General features: G+C 40.5%; 1 protein-coding gene across 3 annotated transcripts in view; it reads left to right on the top strand.

Moving 5' to 3' along the window:
- Abi3bp (ABI family member 3 binding protein) overlaps positions 1–22,879 on the top strand; it is a 209,840-nt gene that overhangs the window by 176,141 nt on the left and 10,820 nt on the right. For all 3 annotated transcript variants that reach the window (XM_029544381.1, XM_021209067.2, XM_021209070.2), the window contains 8 exons: positions 2,543–2,608; positions 5,226–5,300; positions 11,639–11,713; positions 13,318–13,437; positions 16,287–16,415; positions 16,937–17,005; positions 19,930–20,139; positions 22,626–22,734. In XM_029544381.1, the coding sequence (XP_029400241.1) occupies positions 2,543–2,608; positions 5,226–5,300; positions 11,639–11,713; positions 13,318–13,437; positions 16,287–16,415; positions 16,937–17,005; positions 19,930–20,139; positions 22,626–22,734 (853 nt within the window). The remainder of the gene's footprint in view (positions 1–2,542; positions 2,609–5,225; positions 5,301–11,638; positions 11,714–13,317; positions 13,438–16,286; positions 16,416–16,936; positions 17,006–19,929; positions 20,140–22,625; positions 22,735–22,879) is intronic.

Genomic DNA, 22,879 nt, shown 5'->3' on the forward strand with positions numbered 1-22,879 from the left:
ATGGAATTTCTTATAATAACTAGGAAGCCATCTTCGGGGAAAAGAGGGGTACCCATAAACTCGTGCCTTCCAATAACCCTGATTAGAAGCAGGGAGGGGCAGCTTTGATGAAGACAAGCTGTGTGTTATCAGGAACCTCTTGATAAGCTGTGCCTGAGCTCTGAGGCACTTCAGGTCCATCTGGGACATTGGGGCTGGTTTAATGCCATTTCTCAAATAGCACTTACCAACGGAGAGACTAGAGGCAGAGAAATCATTCCTCCCAATGCGGTGCTCTAACCGTGTGAGTACCACTGATGCGCGAGACTGTGCCATCGCAAACCCTCAGCAGCGAGCGGTTCTCCTTGGGCCACAACAGAACCAGCTACGAGATGCACCTACATATTTTCTCTGTGGCAACCTTGCTTCCACTTCTACAGACAATTGCCACTCAAAGTGCTGCATCTTAAGCTCATTTCTCTCTACCTTCCACTTTTGTTTCTCCGTGTATTTATTTTGTCTGCACATGAGGCTAATAAGAGGGTATCTGTGGCCGTGCCATGGTATGTGTATAGAGGTCAGAGGGTACCTTGATGGAATCAACCCCGGTCCTCTCATCGCATCCCCAGGATTCTGGGGATCTAGCTTGCCAGGAATGGCAGCAAGCATTTTTACACAGTCATCTCTCCAAGCTTTCTGCTTCAGTACACTGTAGCAATGTCCTTACCTAAAGGCATTTTAGGGAGTCACGATTATTTGACTTTGAGCTCTTGATCTTGTCTCCATTTGGAACGAGGCAGAACATCTCTATCATCACTGTATATTTATTTCTGATGTTGTTTTAAATACTTTATTTTTAATACTTTTAGAGGTTAAAAAAAGATGTGAAATATATTTAAATTTTAGTTTTATTGGCCACCCTGAAAAAATTCACGGCATGATTACATAAGTCAGAAAGCTCCATCGTCTTTCCTTTTAGGTGTAAAGTTAGAGCGGTTTTCTCAAGGCCATGTGCTATCGGGTGCTGAGCTGGCTGAGTGCCTCAGCCTAAAGTTCAATTTCATCCCAGCTCTTTAAGTTCTTCCTAGAAAAACCAGAACAAATGCTCTCATGTCCTGGTATTGAAGTAACGGTGGCACACGGCTGGGTATTTCTGCACCCTGCTCTGATCTCCTTCCTGTGCGAAGTTGGAAGATTCTGATGTTGTCTACACAAGGAAAAGAAGAACCAGGATCCTTTTAGTTCTCCCTCAGCAAAAGCCATCAAATACTCAAAAGAATTTACACGAAAAGCAGAACTGGGCTAAAACGAATGGCACTTTCTCAAAAATCAAAGGGAACCGTTCGCAAATCATGAGGCGTTTTTGGCTCTGTGGGCATTAAGGCTTTGTGTTCGCCGTGGTTAGTACCCTTGGGATGGCCCCAGGAAAGGCCCCTGGAAGATCTCAGTCTGCCTCTGTTGCTGGCCTGTTGTATGGCAAAATCCTGCTCATCAAAGCCTTCACACTGGAAGTGTCTTAAGCCACAGCTACGGCGTGAGTTATTTCACAGGTGGTATTTTTTTTTTAAAGCCCGCCAGGCAAAACATTACTGATTTATGGTTAATAAATAGTCACTCATGATGTGAGCAAAACCATTAAATGATGTAATGTTTGTATAGCTTACAAGAAAAACTTTTTTTTTTCTTTCTATAGCTAAAGAACTACTAAGAGACTTGGTGGCAGGAATACATGTGTGGTCTGCAGTGCACTATCAGCAGTCCATAGACTTCAGGAGCAGCACGTGTATTTAAGTCCTTAGGGTGCACAAATAGTTCTGTATGTTCTCCCAAATTTGCCTGCAGTGATCACTACATCTTCATTCAGCAAGGCTTCATTTCTACTTCTTCACAGGCAGGCGCCGAGTACCAGGAGGTAGCATGTTAGTTTTAGCATCCCTTGATCACTTTTCCTTGACAGGTGGGACACTGGGTATGTTTTCTTTCACGCCTCTGTACAGCAATCACAGACAGTGAATATTGATTAATTTCAGAATTCATAAGCAATGACTGCATGGTGTTATTTTCTTAGCTATCTAAGTCTTCCATTCTTTATATTTCTCCTTTTATCCCTTAAGATTGCTTTCTTTGGGAAAGTAATGTTCCACAGGATAGTAGTTCCTTATTGAGAAGGCTGGCTGGGTGGGTAGGTGGCTGGCTGGGTAGGCAGCTGGCTGGATAGATGGATGTATAGGTAGATGGATGGCTGGGTTATTATGTATTTATCATGTTAAGCAACCACCTGATAATACTTTTGGCAAGCATGTACTAAATGATTGATTCTTAATATTACAAATGACCTACCACATCCTGTGTGCTTTTGCCTTCCAGCCATGAGTATGTTCATTTGTTTTCTATCCCTTTTGCATGATCTAGGGAATAAGTAACTGGCAATTTCAGAATGTCCTTTCTATTCCTATGTGAAGTGTTCTCATTATTGGTCCCTAGGTAACTAAGGTCAATTGGCTGGCCTTTCAAGTACTAATTATTGGGTATATTCATACGTAAAGTCTGTCTTCTATTTCAGCACCACACAGATTGCATACAGCTCCTGTGAGGCCCAGAATACCTGACAGGCCCCATGGCAGGCCTGGTAAGAAAGCTTTTCTTTCTCTGATGACCTGTGCAATCAGTAGGCTGGGAAAGCTACAGAGGACAAAAAGCCAAATTTCCCAAAGGTGGAAGTGTTGGGAGAGAAGGGATCTGGGTCATGTACCATTACATTGAAATAAAAGGAACACTGACATTCTGGTCCTTGTGAATACTTGAAGGGCTTAGTTCATTGACATGATAAAACTTAAAGATTTTTTTTTATGGATGTTAATTAAGATTCAGAGACCTCTGTGGAACTGAACAAGTATTAAACTATTTTGGTGAGGTTTATTCACAAGTTGCACACACCTTAACATTTTGTGACAATTTCAAATGTTTTTTTCTTGCCTCGGAAAAACAAATGGCCTCATCCTAGTTCAGAGAGGGTTTTCAGTTTCAAAGAGAATGGTTTTATTTGGTATCCTATGTCATCAAAAGAAACACCTCTCATCGCTAAAGAATAAAGGACATGATTTATCCTGGAGCCAAAATTCTGAGTGACCGTAACCCAGGAAAATACATGCCAGTCTTTTTTTTTTGTTGGAATATCATGTTTGTTAAGTAGTTTCATGTATGTTTTTTAGTAACAGAACAAAGAAAGTTGTAAACCGGGACATTTTAAAAACTAGTAGTACTAGTAGTAAAACTAGCTAGTAGGCACATCTGAGGGGCAGACAAGAGTACAGGAAGCTGGGGAATCTCTCTTCCAAGCCTCAGATGCTACCTGGTGATGACATTCTTCACTTGGGGGTTGGTGGAAGCTAGTAGTCGTCTTAGCTAATGCACCCCCATGGGTTTATCTGTTATAGTATGCACAGAAGGTAGACTAGGATTGGCTATTTAGGGGTCTAATGGTAGCCCCAAATTAATCAAGCTCTGGACCTGCAATATTCTAACCTCTCCATAACATGGTAGTTCAAATCAGCTGACACAGGTTCCTTTCAGGAATTCTTGTCCACAATTCAAAGGATACAAATAATTTATAGACAAAATGTATAGTTCTGAATTGAGAGAGATAATACTTCATACGAACCAAGTCAGAGAGGGATTGTAACTCTACCCTTTTGGGAATTTAAGGACATGCTAATTGCTCAGTGTAGGCTGCTCTTGTGCTGTGGCACCAGCCCCTCAGCAGCAGCCAAAACCTTTCTGCTCCTCGTCCTCTTCCATTGCGATTCTAGCTGTTCTCAAGGTCCCAGCTGAAAAAAGCCCTTCACAAAGGTGCTATCTTTGTGAATGTATCTCCAGGTATGTTAGGGAAATGAAACAGCATTCTTATGTTCTTTGAATATTATATATGTAATATTCAATATATAATGTAAGTATACACATACACACATATTTGAAAGTGGAGTCATCTAAGTTTGCAGGAATGGTTTCTCCTTCTACACTAAAGAATAAAAAGGCACAAGAACGAGGTCTCATCTCTCAACCAGATCTTGTTGAAAGCAGAGGCCCAAAGGCAACCAAGTACACACTGGCAGAGTCCCCGTATAGGAAGGAGACCCAGAGCCGGAGTTGAAGGAGTGTCTCTGGGAATTGGCTGGTTTGGGCTGCCCCAGGTTGTTGGATGACCTAGACAAAGAAAGGGAAGTAGATTATTTCCCTCCACATTAGTGCTGCCCAACAGTTCCTTGGGGTGAAGAGGAAGTTCAACTCCCACCAAGTGTTTGTCTTGGGGAGGGAGAAGCAGGAAGTTAGCTATCTTAAATGTCCACGTGAAAACAGACATCTTCCTAGGGTTTTTGTTCTTTGCCTGCCTGCTGAGAATCTGCTCACTCCTAGTCCATCATATACAGAGCTAATATTTTGGCTATAATCTGTAACTCCTAAAGGTAATTAGGTAGAAAAATCTATTACAAGGAAAAGGTATTTCTATGTGACTTTGTGTTACAAAAATCGAGGAGTCTTCTTGAATTTTCATATGTGACTGATTGAACATTTCTGTAGAATACAGAAAATGTAATGGTTGACAATGAGTAAATGCTTACCACGTGCTAGGAGGCGTGTTTGAGGAAACTGAGGTGCTGAGTGGAATCAGAAATGGAATGAAAAGACAGGCAACGCCCAGTGTTTGGTTTTCTAGAGAACAGGAGGGAGGTTTGCATGGTTGGATCATAGCTCAGTGCTCAACAGTGGATATATACAAAGACTATTGTAATTAAACAGTGTCTACAGATGCCCACAAAAGGATCACCAGTTTACGAGTGGCCTTGACATTAAATACATTTCGGGTCTCTATTTTCACTTGATAAAATGTAGTCCTGATATTCCTTCAATTCTGTTTTGGAATGTGTCTTATAGCATATACAGAAAGCAAGGTAAAAATTTTCCACTCAGAATTAAAAATTCCCTTGCTACTTGCTTTTTTTTTTTTCAAGAACAAATATTGAAACCCAGTGACCACCCCAGTACAGATTCAGATTTTCATTCTTACCTATGAAAGTTTACAACTAGAGTGTGGTGTGTATATTCTATATTCCAGACCATGTATTCTTCTGTATGTGAGCTGTCATTACTTTATTGCCTAGCTAAATGAGTTTTAGTTCTGTGGGAAGTTTTGTTTTCCTTTGCTGCAAACTTTTAATATGGAATATCCAATCCTTACTTTGTTGTAGCTCTGAACAGAACAACTACAAGGCCTGATAAAACCAAACCCAGAGGGACATCCCATAAAAACGGAGTAGGAACAGGTAATAATCACAAATGTATTTTTCTTTGGTTGTATCAAAATTAAGTGCTGCCCATCTCATATAATTTTCTTAAATTCACACATCAATTCTTTTTTGTATACATTTTGGAAAATATTTGTAAAAATTAGAATTTAAAGTTTTAACTCATTTCAAAAATCAACTTCAAATATCCCTAAAAATGTTGGAAAATAATTTTTTCTCTTTTCTAAACCTAGCCTACTAAATTTAGCTGTCATATATAGTCTTGTTTCTCAAAAACAATTCTAGTTAAATATTTAATTATAGAATGAAAATAGTATAAATAATTGTTTTCCGTTATTTCAAACGGCTTTCCATGTACAAGTTAGTTTTCATGGTTACTTGGTTTTCCCCTTTATCATCTCCCACAGAGGTCATCACAACATCTGAAGGGCCTCTATCTGTTAGCAGTGTGTAATGTAAAATATAAGTTAAAAGAGGCAGACTTAATTCAACACAATTAACAACTGGTCACTATGACTGTAGTCCCATTAAAGTTTATAAACCATTCTGATCAAATGAAACAGACCTAACTTCCTTAGAGCTATAGGAATGGGCCTAATAAATAATCAAATGCCAACCCATTTATTCCATGGGCAAATGGGGATATTTTAATAATATAAATCATGCGTTTACATATGCAAAATGCTGTCAATAAAATTAGAATGCATTTAATGTATATATGCCATGTTTAATCAACTCCTAGTAAGAAAAAGATGTAATACTTGAAAATAGTCTAAAAATGATTTAGATTCATTTAGCATGTGTTTCCTGTACTTGAGGCAAATGGTATCTGGAATTCTGGAAATTTTCAATTATTTTTCAGACCAAATGAAAGAGGATTTATAGATTTCTGAGATATCGCAGCACCTCTTTGAGCCTATTTGTACCAATTTCTTTCCACCTGGAAGTGGTATTGCATAATTTCTCAGATTGGCATGGATTATCTGGCACTAACAAGAACCATCTTCTCTCAGCTCTCCTTGGGAGGAATTTAAATACACAGGTTTAATATTCAGATGATTCCTTACAGGTCGCACAAGTAAAAAAATAGAAATTAGGTATTCACAGAGCAAATAACAATAAAAATGAAAGTTTCTGTGGCCCTATTTGAGAGCTGTTGCCTCTGACATAATCAAACATGATTCTCGGACAATGAGTATCATCCAAAGAGGACAAATAGCATTAGCATACTAGAACTTACCAACAGCATGGCTTTGTCTCAAGACCCACTTTTGAACCAATATCTGTCATTATCATCTTGTATATATAAGTTGTCTTTGTAATCTCTTGCCCAAAATAGTTTGCAGAAGACAAGTGCTTTTGTGGTATAACTACTGGGAAGAAACTACTGCCAAACGCAGGTGGAGCAAATGGGGTGCCTTTCCCCCATTCCTTGTTTCTCTTACGATGCCCAACCAAGTGTGTTGACTTGTTCTACATTATGCTGGGAGCCTATTGAGAGCGTCTGTTGAGTCATCTTGTTCATCTGAGGTAGTAAGGTCAACAGACAGCATCTATCCATCATCATCTTCAGGGTCAGTCTTAGCTAGGTGCTAATTAAATTTTTCTTATTTTTTAACACCTTTGTAGATACTTGCTTTGCATTGCGTAGGTTGATTTTTATTTATTTTCGGGCTTATTAGAAAGTAGCCTTCAGAGGTTGAAGTTTTATAAGATGTATTTATTTGTGTGTGTGTGTGTGTGGGGGGGTTATGTACAAGTACATGTCCCTGTACATATACAGAAATGATAAAATCAGAGGACAATCTGCAGAAGTTGGTCCTCTCTTTCTATAATGTGGTTCTAAGATACAGAACTCAGTTACCCATCATGCTAGCTCAAGGCTCATAATTTGGATGGGCCCTTATTCTAGTATTCTGCTTGCTTTTTTTTTTTTTTTGATGTGCCACACATAGGCACATAGACGTCACAGTTTAAAGTGTTCCACACATTAGAAATTTCTAAGTTGAGAAGTGATGAGAAACAGAGTAGTTTCGCCTGACTCTAGAGAAGAGACTTATCTGACTTGTCTTGGAAGACGACAACTACTGGGCTGGTTAGCTGCTCAACCATCACTGTTTTGTTTGTTGTTGTTTTAATTTTTTTAAAGATTTTTTTAAAATTTATTTTATGTATATGAGTACACTGTAGCTGTCTTCAGACACACCAGAAGAGGGCATCCGATCCTATTAGAGATGGTGTGAGCCACCATGTGGTTGCTGGGAATTGAACTTAGTATCTCTCAGTGCTCTTAACCACTGAGCCATCTCCCCAGCCCCTCAACCATCACTGTTTGAAGGCTCCTTACATGCCAGGCAAAGGAGAATTCTGAAGCTACACAGATGATCTCAGACTCCTCTATCTATACTAATGGGGAAACCTTACTTACTGCCCCCATGTGGAGTGTGTCTCCTCAGTGTGAGGGATGTGTGTTTCTAGGATGTGGCTAACTCTTCCAGGCTGCTGGATTATTGCTCAAGAATGTTTAGCTAGGTGTAATATTTGGAGGCAAAAGCACAGAGAACTGTCCTCCGTAATACCAACCCTTTTTATCACGGGGGTAGAGTTGCTGATTCATTGAAAAAAGATTTCCCCTGATACCGTTGGAAATCAGCAAGTTTGTTTGCAAACGTTTTGTTACTATGGTTAGAAATACCCCAAATCATTATTTCATCTTGGATAAGAAATTGCTAAGTGATGAATTATGTAAATCTGTAGACTTCTGGAAAACTCCCATATGACAATGGTGGGCCACAGGGAGGTTCCAGTCTTGGTGGCTCCAGAGGCAACTACCCTTTAGCATATATATCCTTTAATCCTATTTAAGGGAAAAGAATCAGCAGGGCTAGATTGCTTAATGGTCAATCCACAAGACCCATTCGCTATAGTGTCTTATACTGGCTTTCTTTTTAAAGTTTTCTCCTTCTTATGATTCTGTGCTTCCTTCAACCTTAAATTGCCCATGTTCACTGGTTTATTGGAGCCTAGGGCTTAGTTGCCTGTCTCCAGCTCTCTCCAGTGAGCCCCAGAGCTAGTGTTCTCAGGGCCCTTTCCAATGATTCCAATGAAAATGGGCTGGATTTGAAGGGCTGATGTACTGTTGACTTGCTGATTTATATCTACAGATATAGATAGATCACCCTTGAGGGTGGTCACATGTCAGATAATCCTGCATTTCATATATTTACATTAAGATTCATGATTGTAGCTATGAAGTAACAATGAAATAATTTTATGGCTGGGGGGTCCCCACAACATGAGGAATTGTATTAAATGGTCGTTCCCAGCATCAGGGAAGCTGAGAATCACTCTGCTCTAATGTAGTCTTCCTTCCCATTTCTCTCCCTTCTTACCGCTTGCTCAGACCCATGTCCCTTCCTTCCTTTTCTCTTTAATCTCCGACTCACTTTTTGCTTCCAGGCATTTGCCTGCACCCACGCTGGGGTTAGTGGATCTGCGTTTGCCCTATAAGGAACTGCTGAGAGCCTGCAGTTGTTTGTTTGGGAGTGCCACGTGATGGTGGCATGGCATGGCTATGGGGCAGATGCTCGCTAGCCAAAGTCATTAACTCTCATATAGGGTGGAACTGTAGCCCTCTCGGCAGATGGAATATATAGGCTGTAGTCACTTAAAAGCACTGTGAGGAGCAGAAGAAGGTGCCAATAGGAGGACTCGGTACTTGAGGAAGAGGCTTCGGAGCTGAGAGCATGTGATTCTGAGTCCCAGCGTCTCCTACCATTAGACCTTGGGCAGCTTGTTGAATCTGGCCTTGGGTTTCCTCATTTGTAGGTCCTGGATATTATATTTCACACAGAAGCTTTGTGAAGCTCAAATCAGGTTATAAATATACAGAGTGCTTAGACAGTACTGGAAATAAATATTTTGGTTTTGAAGGACAAAATATTTAGAGAAGGGCTTATAAGATCTACTCAAAGAACACACAGCTTACTGGCATTCTAGGGTGTATGTGTGTGTATGTATGTCTGTCTGTCTGCCTGTTTCTCTGTTTATGTGTTACCTTTGAGAAATTATGATAAATCAAACCTCAACAAACCTATGGAAGTATTTTTTTTTCTGTGCCTTTATCCCATTTACAGAATAATCAGTTGCATGATTTAGTTCCCTGACCCTAGAGTACCCCAGGCATAGGAACAACTTTTCTAGAAGAAAATTTCAAAGTCTTTCTCACGCCTCCAAAATTAAATAGGGTTGGGTCCTTCACAGCAACAACTTCATTCTATGGTACCAACTTCTATGTACATTGCTTTTAGTTCCTGTGAAAAATACACCATGACCAAAATGAAATCAAGAGAACAACTATTTGTCCTTCCTGCTTTCGAGGACTAGATGTTCATAAAGGTGGGACGGCATGGAGCCAGGCAGGGGCTGAACGATCACATCACACCATGCACAGGAAACACAGAATACAGGGAGGAGGACAAGGTTATAAACTGTCAGAACTCACCCTTCTTTCTTCAAAGCACTGCAACTTAAAGGTTCTATAACCTTGCCCAAAACAGCACCACCAACACGGTACCCCAGGTCTAAATACAAGAGCCAATGGGAGACATTCTCATTGAAACTATAACAAGCAAAACTATCTGGGATCAGTATATCTGCCTGCACATTAAATGTTTTTAAATAATTACACACATAACATAAATAATTGCCTTTTTACCTTCTCTGAGACATAACTGTAAAATCAGAGTTGTTGGCATTCAGTTACTGTGGTTGTCATTGTTAATTTACAAAGTGATACATTAAATATGGTCACTTATCTTTAATATGCAAACTACCATCAAGCTGTCAGTGCATGGATTCTTTTTTAGGATGATTGTTTCTGAAGTGAGATTCTCTACTTAGAGTCTAAAAACTGCTCCTGTTCTTTCTTAATAAAAACTGTCAGAGACAAGAATAGTGGCACAGCCTTTAATGTCCATACTCAGGAGGATCCAGAGGCCAGTGAATAATCTCTATGAGTTTGAGACTAGCATGGTCTACACAGTGAGTTCTAAGCCAGTTAAGGCTACATAATGAAAGGAGGAGGAGGAGGAGGAGGAGGAGGAAGAAGAGGAGGAGGAGGAAGAGAAGAAGACAGGAAGCATCACCAATATGGCTGCCTAAACACAGATGACACCAACAAACATGCCCCACATGGAAGGGGAAAATCTCACAGCCCCAACCCTCATCAAAGAGCTGCAAACAGCTTAGAAATATGGAAAGTGAAATAACATTCCTCCTGGAAGAGCTGCCTCATATGGATATGTAATACCAAAGAGCCAGCCCTGAAATCATATACATGCAAGTAATATTAAACAGACTTGGCAGTATACATATACACACATATACATCACATATATGTTTGCATATATGAATATATATATATGAATGTATATATATATATACACATATTTTTAGCAGTGTGTGTGTGTATTGTGTATGTGTGTGTAACAGCAATTAAAGAAAAAAAAACTCAGAGGCCATGAATTTGAGAGAGATCAAGGTGGGGTAAGTACATGGGAGGAACTGGAAGGAAGAAATGGAAAATGATATAATTATATTTTAATTTGAAAATAAATTTATAGAAAGCAAAGATAATCTAAAACAAAAACAAAAAGCAACCAGCCACATGAAGCTGCGGTGAGTCACCCTGATCCCCTGCATCCTGAGAAGCTTCCCAAAACCTATCCAAAGTACTCAGACGAATGGCGGGAAAACTACCATGTCTGAGGGAGACGGGAGAGAAACATGTCACACAAAGCAAATTCTAACTGGTTTCCTACAAACAGCAACTTAGCGTTCTCTGCCAAGCCCAGACTATTTTACAAACCCCAATGGTACGGATCCAGTTTGTAGTCTCAACAATCTCAATACACCAGATCTGCACAGGGCCAGTTCAATAAATATAACCCCAACCACACTGGATTTCTAAGGTTGCTCTATGGGCATCGGGGAATTGGAGGAAAATTATCTTTTTAACCACAAAATGTACTCATAAAGACTGGCAGAAGGTGCCAATTCGCTCTTGGTAAAATCTGTCTGGTGAAGCAATACCTCCCAGGCAGACCAGCACGCAGGATCAATGCCATAGGAAATTATGACAAAACCCCAAACCCAGTGCCAGCTCTACAGAGAAAAGCAGAACCAATGGATGTAGACCTTTAGAATCTTTATGTCTGGATAGTAGAAGACGATTAAAATGGACACAAAAGTACCAGTGTTCATGTATGAAACTCACCTTTTCCCGGACACCACTTATCAAGCGCCCATGACAAAGAATACCCATCATTATGCCTGTTGTTTGTCTCCGTTCCTAGGAACCAAGCAAGTACCTAAGCCACCAAGTACTGGGAGAAATGCGTCAGTGGATTCACATGCCCCAAGAAAACCAGGTAAGGCGAAAGTTGTGGACCCTCTGGAACCTCATCTCCAAATTTCCCAGTAACCACAATGGTGAATGATGAATTCTATCTCCATGGTTCCTGTGTGTGAGAACCACAGAAGCAGTAGAAGCCAGCAGCTAGAGAAACATCCCAAAAGATCAGCTGGGGAAAGAAAGGGCAAATGAAATTCTTTTAAAATCTTTCAGGGAATACTAACCTAATGGTTGCTTCCTGTAATGCCACACCATGGTCACGTGGTACAAAGCCACTGGATTTTAGGCCTTTTCGTTTTTTCAAACTTCGCTCTTGTGTGACTCATTATGATATAATTTGGCAAGTAAGGTGTATGTAATAGACATGTGAAGCTGACATTCCAGTCTCTCTACTTTTTAAAAGGATGCTGTGAGAGATGCTCTCATGCATTCGTGTTCGTAGTGCCATCCTCGCCTAAGCAAGTACACAGGCAGGCTCTCTCCTCCCTCTCTCGATCTTTCCAACCTCTTTCTTCATTGTCTCTCCTCCTAACAGCCTTGAAAATACCTTAAAGTGATAATGGTATTTTCCTGGGTGGAGAATTGTTCTTGGTTATATAAAATCAACACAAATAATGCAAACAAAGAAATACATTTTCAAACCATAACGACTTAAAAGTTTGAGGTACAGTGAGTTGCGCCAGACACCATTAACTTTTCCAATCATCCTGCAAAATACTCTATTAAACAAACTATGAAAAGTAAAAAATAAAATAAAATGCTACTTTCCTTTGCCTTCTAGGCAATCAGGGTTTAAAATTGTACCGTTTATTGGGCTGGAACCCTGCAACAGAGGTAGTAGGCAGGTGAGGAAATGGCGTGGTAAAACTGGCTCCTAGTCATGTCCCCTAGCTAGGAATCCTTGCACGCTTCAACTCTGCAGTTGCTTCACACTCACGACATTCCTGATGCTGCCACCAGTGCTAGTTGGTACAATCTGAGAAGTTCAAGTTAGGGGATAGTGTAAAACACCCACAAAAAGAAAAACTATAGATATGCCAAACAGCTCAAAGTCGAAGTGATAGGGGCTATAGAGATGGCTCAGAGGTTAAGAGCACTGACTGCTCTTTCAAAGGTCCTGAGTTCAAATCCCAGCAACCACATGGTGGCTCACAACCATCCGTAATGAGATTTGATGCCCTCTTCTGGTGCATCTGAAGACAGCTACAGTGTACTTACATATAATAAATAAGTCTTTTTTAAAAAAAAGTCGAAATGATAAAACGACATGTAGGTTCACAACTACAGACAATTGGGAATGGTAAAGTTTATCAGTTTATTCTATCTGTTTATTATATGTTTCTGTTGTATCTCCAAGGGAACGATGTTCAAGTCTCTATATACGACCTTCCAAATCATACATGTCTACATATTTTATCTAAAGTTCCAGGAGATGATTTACCAAATACTAATGTGATTCATTATTCATAAATATTTGACTTGTGTAAGTTTAGAGGCACCACTTATCTATAAAATATGAAATCTCTTAGCATCCAACTGCTACTCTGGTGTTTATGAAGGAACAATTAATTTCAAACTGATTTATTTTGTTGTAAGTACTGACTTTATAATACCTTTTAGGCTCAGTCTCAGGAACTCGTCGCCCATCTATACCACATAGACATACGTCCCCTAGACCGGTGCCTCCACAGAGAAGGCCTTTACCACCGAATAATGTCACCGGGAAGCCAGGAAGTATGGGTATGTTCACTCACCTCTTTCCCCTCTCCATGACTGCATTTTACTAGCCAACCCAATAAGCCACTGCATGCATGACAGACGCTTGCTTGTGTGGCCCACAAAGACTGGATGCTGTTATCCACAGCTTTGGAGACTGAAATACTGACTCTGGTTGGGTAGATAGACTGAAAGAAGCCATCCTTCCATATCTAGGGCAGTTAGCTACTGAGATATCTGTATGCTTGGAGCCTAGTGCAAAGGTGACTTGGCTTTCAATGGTGGTTGAGTTCAGAGCAGAAGTAGGGGGTGCTATGCCTTGCCAAGCCCTCAGAGCAAGTGGAAAACATGGCATCCTGCCACTGACTTGGCCTTCTTGCCATCAGCAGTGTTAATGGTGCTTGGGAAGGCATGTGAGCACGCAAGCTGTGTCTTACTTCCACGTCTAGGTTCATGCTGCCAGAGAATGGTCCCACCAGACCTGCATTTTCACATACAGCATCCATCTTCTAGCTCCACAAAAAAAGTCTTAGCGCTGCCACTGTACTCTGTGTGGTTCTCGGTATATATCTTTGGCGCAACAACAACAAAAACCAAATGGCTTTGTCCTATTTGTGTTTTTACTCTTCCTCTCAGAGCTTGTGAGTTCTGTGAGGACAGCTCTCGGTGTGTGCTCTCTGAAACTCCAGAGGCCAGCTGAGTGCTGAGAAGGTAGAGGAAATGTGATAGTCTTAACTGAATAAATAGATGAATGGGATTAAGAACCAGTGATAAGTGATCCAGATCAAAAACAGCTTCACTTCCCTCCACTTGGGACTCTGCTAGCAAACTGTGTGTTCCTTCCCTCCATTTCCAAAGCTTAACGTCCTAAAGACTGGGTAGGTTGAAACAGCTATGAAAGGTGAACACGTAGAGGGTTTTTGTGAAGGGAGAGATGTCTTTAAAAAAAAAAAAACCAAGATACTGAGAACGGTTTTAGGGTGTTTCGTGAATCAAAGTCAGTGGTCCTCAACCTGGGGGTTGAACAACCCCTGAAGGGGTCTTCTAAGACTGTTGGAGAAAACATAGATATTTACATTATAGTTTCTAACAGTAGTAAAAGTACAGTTATGAAGTAGCAGTGAAAATACTTTTATGGTTAGGGGTTACCACAACATGACGTCCTGTATTAAGTGGTCGTAGCATTAGGAAGGTGGAGATTCACTGCTCTAGGCTCCCCCCCACACACACACACACACTGTCTAGAGGAGGATTCAGCCTCTGGTTGGTGCTTCTTGGGCCTTTCTGGGTCAAGGCCCAGTGAGGTCCTTGTGAAGAGACCAAGTTGTTCTCATTAACTGTAATGTGAAGCAGCTGTGACAGGAGTGGCACTGTGTTCAGGTCTTCCTGGTGAGTCACCAGGCTGCCTGAGCGTGCTGTGAGAACCCAGGAGACCACGCCTGCAGGAGATCCCGTGGGCGAGGCTGTGTGGCTTCAGCCACAGTTCACTGGTCCTGCATTTGGGCTTATGATACCCCCGTTCTTCTCTGTCAGAAAGTGCAGCTCTGGCACAGCCTCTCTACCTGTGAGCCTGAGGAGGAGCTATAAACACATCCCATCTCTAGGATTACCTCAGCTCACAGGTCTCCATGCCCCACCATTCCCCTCTAATGAAAACGATTTTACTTCAAAACCTAGCACCTAGTACCTATAGTGGTACAGTCCTGGTGATTCAGAAATCCACTGGATGTTTGGGACTACTCGGAGGCTCTCTCATGGTGCGTGTTAAAAGTCTTGGTCCCCATATGACATCTACCATTCCTTGCCTATCTTCAAATCTCCTGCGGCCTCCAAGTCCCACTTTGCTTGCCATGGTGAACATGCTACCCCCATTTCCAGCTGACTCTGTCAATCTGAAAAGCACAACTTCTCTTGGATTTGCTTGCCATTGGATTGCCATTTTCCTGTGGCCCACTCCCTCTAAGGGAAAGGCCAGGGTCCATCTACCTGACTTAGCTATGATTACACCCTGAGCCCAAGTCTGGAAGTCCAGCAGATATTCAAGGAAGAGCTTCTTTTCCCAGGAGGAATAGGAAACCTACTCTGTATTACTCTTACTTTACTAAACAGTCAGTCTTGCCTGGACTTGGGGATGAATTCTATTTTAGAGATTGATAAGTAGCTTTAGTGTAAAGGGGTTGGGTATAGCAACTCAGAGGAGCACTGTTCTGGCCCTGGGGAATCTTTGTCCTTTTTCTCTGGATGTTTTCCATGTCTACCAGTTCATCTCTAAGCAAGGTCATGACATCTCCCCCAGCTTCTTTCACAGCGCACCAAATGGCTAGGTTAGCTCATTATGGCCAGTGAAATATCGTCCATTTGTGTCACTTCACTATTGGAAATCTTTTCACAGTCCTTTAACCTTAAAATAACATCCATAGGAATGATACCCAAGTTCTTCCATGATCTACTTTTTCTTGATCCTCCGTGCTTAGCTGGGCCTGGGCTTTCTCCTCCCTCAACAATCATGTTTTCCTGACATGATTCACAGACTGAAGTTCTCTTCTCTCTTCCTGCTGATCATTTCATTTATTGGCACTTGTGTCAAGACACTCTTCTCCACTGATACGCACGTTCCCCATAGACATAACCATTCCCTCTTTTTGTCCCTTCTGTGACCTTCTGTAGTTCTTTCACAATATCTGTGATGCTTCAAGATCCTTGGCTCAGGCATCTGTCTCTGGTGAGAACCAGGTCTTACTTGCTCTCCAAGCCTGGCTGATCGTGCCAAGCCACATGGTGAAGTGCTTAATAAACATTTATTGAATAAATAAATAAATTTGAAACTTGGTGCTGCTCTTACAAAGCCTTACTGCTTTGGTTCTGAATTGCAGGAATTGTTTCCTCCAGCCGGGTAACTTCCCCGCCCCTGAAGGCTACACTCAAACCTATTGGAACAGCCACAGAGAGGCCAAGGGCAGAACAAAAGGAACCAACTGCTCCTGCTTCAGAAGAAGAATTTGGTTAGTATGTTCATTCTTACTAGACACATTGCTCTGAGATGCTAGCGGACTTCAAGTTAGGATGAGCAAATCCCTGGTTTGGGGTCCTCAATTTTCATCAATTTTAGGAATAATTGTCTTTTCAGTTTTAAAATAATCATTATTGTCGACCTTTTGTTACAGAATATGCTCCTTTCCTTGGCAGACAGAAATGTTAAGTCTTTTTTTCTTTTAATAAAAATATAGACCATCCAATTACCAAATTAAAAAATTTAGACTACATTACTATAAACTACAGATGTTTCAATTTTTAAACTAGTATTTATCATTATAATTTTTAATCCACCATTATTACACTCCAGAACACAATTAAAAACGTTTTTACTTTGGATAAAAGTGTATTATAAGAATAGCAAGGGAAAGCAAACTACAAGCAATTTATCTCGGAGGAATATTGATTATCTTTCATCTCTACTATTTCTGTAAATGTGTTATGAATTTTTATTTATCTTTCATTCTTTTTTTTTTTTTTTCATTCTCAGGTAATACAACTGACTTCAGTTCAAGTCCCACCAAAGAAACCGATCACCTTGGGAAGCCCAGATTCACAGGTATGTCTGGCTCTGAATTTTTTGGTTCCTAGAAGGACTGTTCTGTAGGTAGATCAGTGAGATATTCACTCTATAAGCGGTGGAGGAGCATGCAACCATACAACTTCCTCCTATCTGTGCAAGGCAGCTGGGCAGCAGGTGCAGCCTGCATCTGCTGGGCTAGCCTCAGGTGACCCTGCATGCCTGCCTTTTGTGCTGGGACAAAGAAGTGAGCCAGGAGATGCCATCTCACCATGATACAAAGTAAAGGAGGTGGGACCCAAGTAGGCACATTTTGAGGTCCCTTTTAGGTAACATCTGCAAGCATACATTGGCCAAAACAGTCTCACAGTCAAGCTCCAACCAATAAATGGAAGAGCATGACCATTTTTCATGGATGCAGAGATGAAGTTTGAAGTTACTGCAAAACCATTTTTCATCGTTGTATCTTTCCACATGGTGACATGTCTAGGGTTCTGGTTTCTCCACCCTCACCAGAAGTTGGTATAGTCAGTTTTAAAATGCCTTTTCCATTTTAACAGATGCAAAGCATATACAATTATGCTTTTAATTTGACTCTTCTGCTCTACCCTAAGAAAATTCCACAGACTTGGGCGTGGCTTTCACAATGTAAAGTTATTTTTCTCACAATTCTGTAGGCAAGGAATGCCCTCTCTCCTTGCCCTGCAGATGGCTCCCTTCCTGTGGTGTGGTCACATGGCCTGTGCACTGTGCCTGCGAGTCCCTCTGTCTACTAAGAACTCCATGCTGATTAGGATAACACTCCACACTTTTAAGTTCTTACTTAGGTTTTTATCAGTCTCTTTCTTTCTATATGTAAGTCCATCGAGATGAGGTGCTGGCTTAACTTATTTATGATTGTGATAAATTACTGATTGACTGCTCTTTGGATTCATTCTGCAAGGCATTTCCTATTTCTGTTGGACATCTTCGCTCTGAAATCTGATTTGTTGATATCTACATATCCAGTCATGCTTTCTCTTTCTTCACCTTTTTATTTTTACCATAATTTAATCTCTTTATATTTTCACTGTATTTTTTAGACATCATACCATTGGATCTTACTTTTCTCATCTAATCTGACAATTGCTATTTTTTTGTTTCTAGCTTATAGAAACTTTCAAATTATTCTTGATACTTTTAGGGGTAAATTTTTATCTTGCTAGCTGTTTTCTATATTTATATATTCTTTGCTTCCTCTTTTTTTTTCATTCTTAAAGTTTATGATTCCACTTTCTGTGTCTTCTCCCTCATGACTCCTTGTTTCGGCTGTTCTGTGAGGACTGGCAGTGTAAGCCTTAACTTCTCCCCTCTGCCTTCCAGTGGCAATGAAGAGCCTCACACTTAACACACATGTGCTTCTACAGCTCCTCTCTGCCCTCATGGCTTTGTACTATTACTGCCAAGAACCATTATACAAATTTGTTTTCTTTTTGTTGTTGTTTTTTGTTTTTTGGGGTTTTTTTTGTTTGTTTGTTTTTCGAGACAGGGTTTCTCTGTGTAACTCTGGCTGTCCTGGAACTCACTTTGTAGACCAGGCTGGCCTCAAACTCAGAAATCCGTCTGCCTCTGCCTCCCAAGTGCTGGAATTAAAGGTGTGTGCCACCACCGCCCAGCTGTTTTCTTTTTTTAAAGTAAAATAACTTTTAGACTTGGACTAAAATACTATTTATAGGCATCCATACAGTTACTGTCTCATACCTCCTATCCTTTTGTGGGAGGCGGGACACGCCCATCCAATGAAACTTTTCCTTCAACTACTGCCTTACAGTATAGGTTTGCTGGTTTTGAAAGCAAGTATTTTGCCATTTTTTAAAAAATGGTTTTCACTGATTATTATTTCTACATTGAACATGTGACCCCATTATGGGTATTTTTTTTTTTTTTTGCATTCTCCCCAGTGAGAGACCTACCGTAACATTCACTTTTATCAGTCCTTACACTGTCTGTCTCTCTCTCCTTTGAACATTGTCTCTTTTCCCTGCTTCGGGAGGTTATGATTAGTACAGGCATCTTCATATTTATTGTTCTTGCAAGGTGTTTTGATTTTTAGCTCTTTGAAGTTGTGATTTAGATGTTCAGGCCATTTAAGGTCATTATTTCTTAAAATATTTTGGTGCTCATGCATCCCTTCCCCGACCTCAGGTACTTGAATTATGTCCATATAAGAACTCATCAATGCTTCTCAAAGCTCACAATTCCCATTATCCATTCATTCTCTCTCCCCCTCTCCATTCCCTGCCCCCTCTCTCTTCTGCCTGTCTGTCTGTCTTGTGCTATGTCTGTAAGATTACTGTCTTCTGTCTTTTGGTCTCTTGTGCACTCGTTTACCTTATTTGGTTTATATCTTATATACAGTTTTCATCTCTAGAAATTTGGGTCATTTTTTTTATCTCCTTTCATGGGTCATTTTTATATTGCCATATTTTCCTTGCATAATATTCTAGCCCCTGTGCAAGTTCTAGGTTGGTTTCAAAGGACTGATTTTTCTCACCATGGACAATATTTTCCTGTGACTTTTAGCTTGTTGGTTGTGTGGATATCATTCCTAAAATATAGTTGATTATTCAGGACTGCTTGGTCCTTGTGGGCCTGGCTTTGTTCAGAATATTTAGTGTGGTACCCATTCCTACTGCCTGAGCCTCACTACCTATAAATTATGAGGTAGGAACCAACTCTAAAAAAATGAACCAATATCCCAAGAGATTAACACTAGGTACATCTATAAATACAGTATCTCTATCAGATACCCCAGAGTTAACAGTTTTGTTTTTAAGTCATCCTCAGTACTATTTTCAAATGCCTTCTCAGGATGTGACACCAAAGCCTTCACGTAGATGATAAAACTTAACCAGGTTACCTCCTCCGTCTTCTTCACGAGTTTCCAGCGGGCTAACTGTCAGTCATCTTTTTCCTACTCATAGGTCCCCATGTGCGATATATCCCAAAGCCTGAAAACAAGCCCTGTTCCATCACTGACTCTGTCAGGCGGTTCCCTACAGAGGAAGCCACGGAGGGGAATGCCACCAGCCCACCACAGAACCCACCCACCAACCTCACGGTGGTCACTGTCGAAGGCTGCCCCTCATTTGTCATCTTGGACTGGGAAAAACCTCTAAATGACACTGTCACTGGTAAGACCGTGGCACTAGGATGTGATATTTTGGTGGGAAGCTTTGATGACATAGTACCTTGACAGCGTGGGTCAAATTGTGACACAAAAATCACATCTAAGGAGAAGAGAAGTTCTATTGTCTAGAGCATCATAGATAGACAACAGTCTTGGTTTTTGTGATGGGCTCCTTGTTAACTGAGGACTTTAAAGCTCTATACCTTCCTTTCCTCTCAGAATCCCTTTCAGTTTGAAAATCTCAACTTATGATTTCACCAATATCATTACATGAAGTGTGTGACGATTTGACACTACTGATAATATTTAAATAGCTTTCTTTTCACCAGCCCAGTTTCTAAACTGGCTGAGAACTTCCAAACAGGCTAACGATTATTTCAACTAACTTTGCAGAAATTGAAAATAAAATAAAAATAAAAAGTCCCTCACTTCCAGGCAACTTGTTACTTATTTGAGGAAATTTTCGATTGTGCTGCACTAACCCAATTCCTGGTAGAAATAAGAAACCTGGAGTCATTTTTTAAATTTGTTTGGTACACCTTGATTTGATGTATAGAAAAGGAGAGTCAAACAAGAAAGAGAAATAACATCCGGGATTGCCAAAGGACATGGTTCCTAGTCTGCCTGAGTCTCTGAGCAACTGTTGCTGGGTCCCTGGCACAGGGACTAGAAGCATAGGATAAGCATTCTCTCTGGAGTAGAAAGGAGCATTATGGGGGGGCCAAGGTGTGGGTGAAGAGACTCAGAATCTTCTGAAAATATTTTCTACTGTGGGTAATGGGGAAAGAAGCAATGTTTTTCCCTACAAAACCATGGGATCTGAGCTACTTGCCGTATAAATATTACCTGTGCTGAATTGTCATATTGCACCCACTTCCTGTCTTATGAAAAGACAGGCTCTGTTCTGAGAAAGAGTGCATCCCCACCAGTGTTCCAAGGATCTGACTCGTCCTGCTTATTCCTTTAGGGTTGAGTCAGGAGATACTGCTGTCTCAGTTCCTAAAAGCCAATCAGCTTTCAGATTATCCACATATATTAAAACTCCCAAAACTCTGACTATACACTGGCAAATAATGAGTTCTAGTTTCCTGAAATGAAACGATAAACCAAATTTTGTTTGCCCTAAAGATGTGGGCTATCAAGTTGGAATTATTTAATCTGATATACCTAATTATCTAGTACATCTCCGCTTGGATAATATCTGACTTAAAAAATTAAAGTTGTATGATTTCCCTTTCTGAATCTGTAACAATTATTTAAGTTATATACATTTTTAATTGTAATGAGTCATGAGTGGATTAAACTTTACTTACCTAACCGCTTCCATAATTATTTTCTTACTAGATGCTAATGAGCCGCTTGGAGTCTTTCAAAATTAAAATTTTCATGTCCAAGGATTGCATTTAATTCTTTAGCTACATTCCACATTTAGGCATTGTTCTCTTAGTCTATATTAAAATCAGAACATCTCTCCTAATGATGTGTTCTATAGATGTCATTTTTAATTTTAATGTTACAAAACTATGGATTACCTACCAGCTAGCTGCTCAGCTGATACCAAGTGAGAAGTAGGGAAACACGTTAACATGCCTGTCAGATTCTCTTATTCTGAAGATCTTTCCCTGTTGATGAATGAGTCCTGTAAATTCATAGAAACAAGCCTTTACGGGAAAGTTACACAGACATCAAGGTTGTGGCTTTTATTTAATACAAAGGAAACTATCCAGGGAACATAGTTAAAATAAGCATTAGGTTCAAAATCCAATTTTACAAACAACAAAGGGGTTTTATTACTTGGTTAATGGTTTCTGTTTACACAGCTCTAGGTCAGATTTGTTATAGCTGGACACCATACTCTGTGCCTTTCCCCCCCAAACAAAAAGATAGCAAGAAACACCTCTTCCATTTGAGCACTGTTCCTCATACAGTGTTTCCCATAAACTGGTCTTTCTACCAGTGTCAAACCATAAGTTCCCTATGCAAAGCAATGGCCATCAGTCTTCACCAGTTCTCAGGCCTCCTTCTACTCTGATAAAGCATGAATGGTTACTATGCCTCTCCCCAAATGCTTTGAGAACGTCTGCCATCTGGTGACTGAAATTTGCTAAAAGATGAGATCGTGATGTCACGGGGCTAGAGGATGGCTGAGCTGTCAGGATCACTTCTCTTCCATTTCGGCACACACAACTTTGGTTTCCAGCAACCACGCTGGGCAGCTCACAGGTACCTGTAACTACAGCTCCAGGAGATGCAACACCATCTCCTGGATTCCACAGGGATCTGCATTCACATCTCTCCCCTGCAACCGAAACACACATAGACACATAGACACAATTTTTTATTTGTATTTTATTTTATTAGGATCATGTTTCTGGAACTGCAGTCAATCTGTCATTGCTGTTAGAGTGTCTTTAGCATTCCATTAGCCTCAGGAACAGTTAAATCAACTGAAATATAACACAAATCTCTACTGTTTTCTTCCATCTTCAGAATATGAAGTCATATCCAGAGAAAATGGGTCATTCAGTGGGAAGAACAAGTCCATTCAAATTACAAATCAGACGTTCTCTACAGTAGAAAATCTGAAACCAGATACAAGGTAAGGCCCAGTGCTATTCCAGTGCTATTCCAGATGAATTCTGAGAGTGCAGAAACTGCAGCCACCATGAAATGACAATGCCTTTAAGGAGGGTCTTATTTTAATTCTGGATTTCTTTAATGTGATTCAGAATAACATATCACAT

This window comes from Mus pahari, chromosome 12, assembly GCF_900095145.1.
Source record: "Mus pahari chromosome 12, PAHARI_EIJ_v1.1, whole genome shotgun sequence".
Lineage (NCBI taxonomy): Eukaryota > Metazoa > Chordata > Mammalia > Rodentia > Muridae > Mus > Mus pahari.